The sequence below is a fragment of the Vigna unguiculata genome, chromosome 6 (assembly GCF_004118075.2).
Source record: "Vigna unguiculata cultivar IT97K-499-35 chromosome 6, ASM411807v1, whole genome shotgun sequence".
NCBI classification, from domain to species: Eukaryota; Viridiplantae; Streptophyta; class Magnoliopsida; order Fabales; family Fabaceae; genus Vigna; species Vigna unguiculata.
Window position 1 is genome coordinate 4,150,560 of NC_040284.1, and position 3,984 is coordinate 4,154,543.

General features: G+C 38.1%; 1 protein-coding gene across 1 annotated transcript; it reads right to left on the reverse strand.

The window, feature by feature from the left end:
- Window positions 1-3,273: 3,273 nt before the first annotated feature.
- Window positions 3,274-3,984, reverse strand: LOC114188308. The gene has a single exon (XM_028076905.1). It carries the CDS (start codon window positions 3,982-3,984, stop codon window positions 3,274-3,276), a length of 711 nt encoding a protein of 236 aa, XP_027932706.1.

Genomic DNA, 3,984 nt, shown 5'->3' on the forward strand with positions numbered 1-3,984 from the left:
TTAGATCTGGTGGTGTAAAGAAACGACCACTCCTTTTTATCCCACCAAGACCTGATATATTTTCAACAAATGGACCTTCATGCACATAAGTGTTTTCAACTTGTTGTCCCTCACCAAGTTCATGTACTCCATATTTCCATGGAACTGCTCTATCACTTTCATAAGGAAAAGAGGAGGGCATTTTTATCACCATGGGTTGCCTTCCTTGTTCCATGAGAGAAGGTGCAGGTCTAGTGAAAGGAATCACTAAAGGTTCTGGCGTGGTTAAATTGGACTGTTCATCAGTTTGTGTCAATACCTCCTCATCCTTCTTTTCATGAAAAAATTGCAGGAAATGCTTATCAATTAGATTTTGCAACTCTAGCTTGAACTCCACACAATCATTAATAGAATGTTCGGCACTCGGATGGAATGCACATGCATTACTCAGATCATATTCACCTTTTACTAGCCCCCTCTCCAATAGTGCTTCAAGGATGAATTTCATAGAGCTCCGAATTTCACTCACTTTTCTTACCAACCTCTTCTCCCTGACCTCAATAGCATTTGTTGAAGTATTCTCATGCCCCAACAAAGGGTTATTTTCAATACTAGGTTTATCTTTTTTGAATGTCAACCACCCCGAATCAATGAAAGATTGTACCTTATATTTGAGAGGAAAACACCTTTCTGTTGAATGCCCATTTGCCCCTCTATGGTAGTCGCATGTAGCATTTGGATCATAACTCTTGGAAAAAGGAGGTTGTTGTGGCCTCATTGGGCAAATTACAACAAAATATTTACGAAGAAGCATCGGTAACAACTCTGTGTATGTCATAGGAATGGGAGTAAAATGAATAAACTTCCTCTCCCTTCTTGTATTGGTACCTTGACCAGGGTTCTCACTATCACTAGCAGTCGCTTTCTGAGGTTGCAACTGATTGATTGAAATAGGCTGTATTGGTAATTAACAGGTGTATGGTTATCCCATGCGGATGCAACATGAACTTCAACTTCTTTTTTCTTACTTTGATTGAAACCTGGTTTTTTGGTATTTGCAGCCGCAGGCGGGCCATATGCAATTTTACCATTTTTTAGCCCAGTCTCAATCCTTTCACCAATGATGATGATGTCCACAAAATTAGAAGATATATTCCAATTCCCAATCATATGCTCATAAAATGGAGGTTGTAGTGTATTCACAAACATTGTAACCATCTCCTTATCATATAGTGGTGGCTCAACTTGGGCAGCTATCTCTCTCCAACGTTAGGCATACTCTTTGAAAGTTTCAATTTTCTTCATTGTCATATTTTGCAATTGTATTTTGTCTGGTGTTATATCCATATTAAATTTATATTACTTTATGAAAGCATCAGCTAGATCCATCCAAGAATGAATGAATCGGCTTAAGATGCATATACAATTTCAGCGTTGCCCCAACTAGGCTAGTTTGGGAAAAGTGGATAAACAATTTCTCATCATTAGTATGGCCAGCCATCTTTCGACAGTACATTGTTATATGGCTCTTTGGGCACGTAGTCCCCCTATATTTCTCAAACTCAGGCACTTTGAACTTAAGGGTATCACCACGTCAGGGACCAAAGATAAGCCTACAGCATCACCGAATCCATAACTTTTATTCCCTTCATTAGCCCGTAGTCTCTCTTCCAATATCTTTAACTTTCCCTTGTTATTCTCAGTCGATGAAATCACCTGAGCTAGTGTCTTTTCTTAAAAACCCACACCTATAGTCGAAACATGTGGTGGAATCGATACATTAGGATCTGTATAGGTTGTGATTCCAACCACACTTTCTCTTAGGCGTATTTGGTTCCTAAAATCAACCATCCCAATTGACACTTGGAACTACTCATTAGGTAATGAAACATGTATGCTTGTATTACCACCAGAAAATGGATTCTTAACTTGCTTTACATACTCTGCCATTGGAGGTGTGTAACCCGGGGGTAAGCCATAAGGTGGAAAAGCTTAAGATGATGTCCCTTGACTCACTTGATGATGTGATGGGTAAACCAAAGGTCCACTTGATACATGAGGATGAAAGCCTGAAGGGTAGGAAGTACCATCATCAACTGCTGAACTTTCTCCTGAACTCTTCATAGCCCTCGATGCCTCCAAGATCTGACCCATTTGATCTTTTATTTGGCTGATTTCACCCTTCACTTGGATAATTTCTTCCTTCACTTCCTCGTGCGCATTTTCCCAATCCTTCATTGTTTTGGAATTTGCTCGAGTTCTATAAGGGTGTCTCAGAAATTTTGTCATATTCACTTATTGTCACTCTTCTATTTAATTCAAATGAAATGAGAAGTGCGAAAAAGGAAAAGAAAAGACAAATGCAAATGCAAACATTCTAGCTAGAAACTATAAAGTTGTGTGAATAACATTGCAAGTAATAATGGAAATTAACATGGAATGAAGTAGTCGATTCATCAGAAAATCCACAATGTTCAGAACTTCATAATAAGAAAAAGAAAAAAAACATAAACATCAACTTCGAGCTCTAGCCACTATATTCTTCATTTCCCCTACTAGCTTCCTGCAATAACCAAGGAAATCTTCAATTGCTTTTGGTGGATTGAATATAGGCATTGCAATCTCAACATTAGTTAAAATCCTGGGTACATCTTCAATTGTTCTGTTAGCTATAGCTGCTAACTTTGAAAAACATCCTCTCCAATACTCTACAGCTCCCTTTAATTCAGCACATTCAGTTATCAATCTCTGATTTTCCTCCTCCAACTCTGCCCGATTCCAACTCTCTTCAGCCACTTTTGCTTCATAAGCTGATACTGTATCCTTCATCTGTCTCTCAAACTCTATGTTCCTGTATTGTATGTCATTTTCTAACTCTGCTCTATACCAACGTTCTTCTTCTAGCTTTGCCTCATAAGTTGCTGTCATTTTTTCTGTTTGTTGATCCATCTCCTTAATCCTAACTTGTGTATTACGCAGCTTGTTTAATGCCTCCCTTTTGTCTCTTGCCAATTCTTCACATAATGCAATTTTCTCACGTTCAGACAATGCCACCGCTTTCTTCTCTTTGCCTCTCAAAGCTAGCTCTTTGTTAGCTACCTCTAGATCCTATTGTACTCTGAAGTGATGGTTTCTTTCCTCTCTCTGCTTCTTTATTAATACATCACAAGTTCTAATCTTGGCTTCCTTGTCATGTTTGAGATCTATATATTCATGGTGAGCTTTTTGAAGATCATTAACAAGCTTAACATTTTTCTGCTTCATCTTTTCTATTTCTTCTTTAAGGGTTTTTACTTATTCACTCTCCACATCTTGTTGTTCTGGCATGAAGGTAACTGGTTTGAATGGTAGTTTCACCACTTTAACCCTATCCATTACCCATTGCTGATAAGACGTCTTCTCATTTACTACCCATGGCCTAGAGTCTTTTTCTGCACGCATCACACTGCCCCAAGCACTTCTAATTCGTCGAAGTAAATCATTAGATGTCCCTTCTTCATAGCAATTCCACACTACAACTAAAGATTCTGGATTTGGTGCACCTCGTATAGGATACCCAAATTTTCTTTGTGCTAATATCGGATTATAATTAACACAATATTTGGTTCCTATAAGAGGTACATTTGGGTACTCCCCACAATGTATGATATGTGATCTCTGCTGCCAGGATACCTCTCGTTTTATCATTCCATTATGTAATTTAGTAAAAAAACACGCCCATTCTTGTGCTCCTTTAGTTGTTGGCTTGTAATTTAGACTGACATGAGAAGTAAACCATTTATATAATACTGGCAAGCAACATGACAACTTCTTCTTCTTAGATTCATAACACATATTCAAATTTCCATAAACATCAGCTAAAACTGCTGTGACTAGATTTTCTGCATTGATTTTAAATGCTATGAAAACATTAATGGCTGAGAGATCAACAAAGTTATCAATGCTTGGGAAAATCATGACGCCATAAAGAATGAGCGTCAGTACATCCATGAAGGTTTCCCTCAT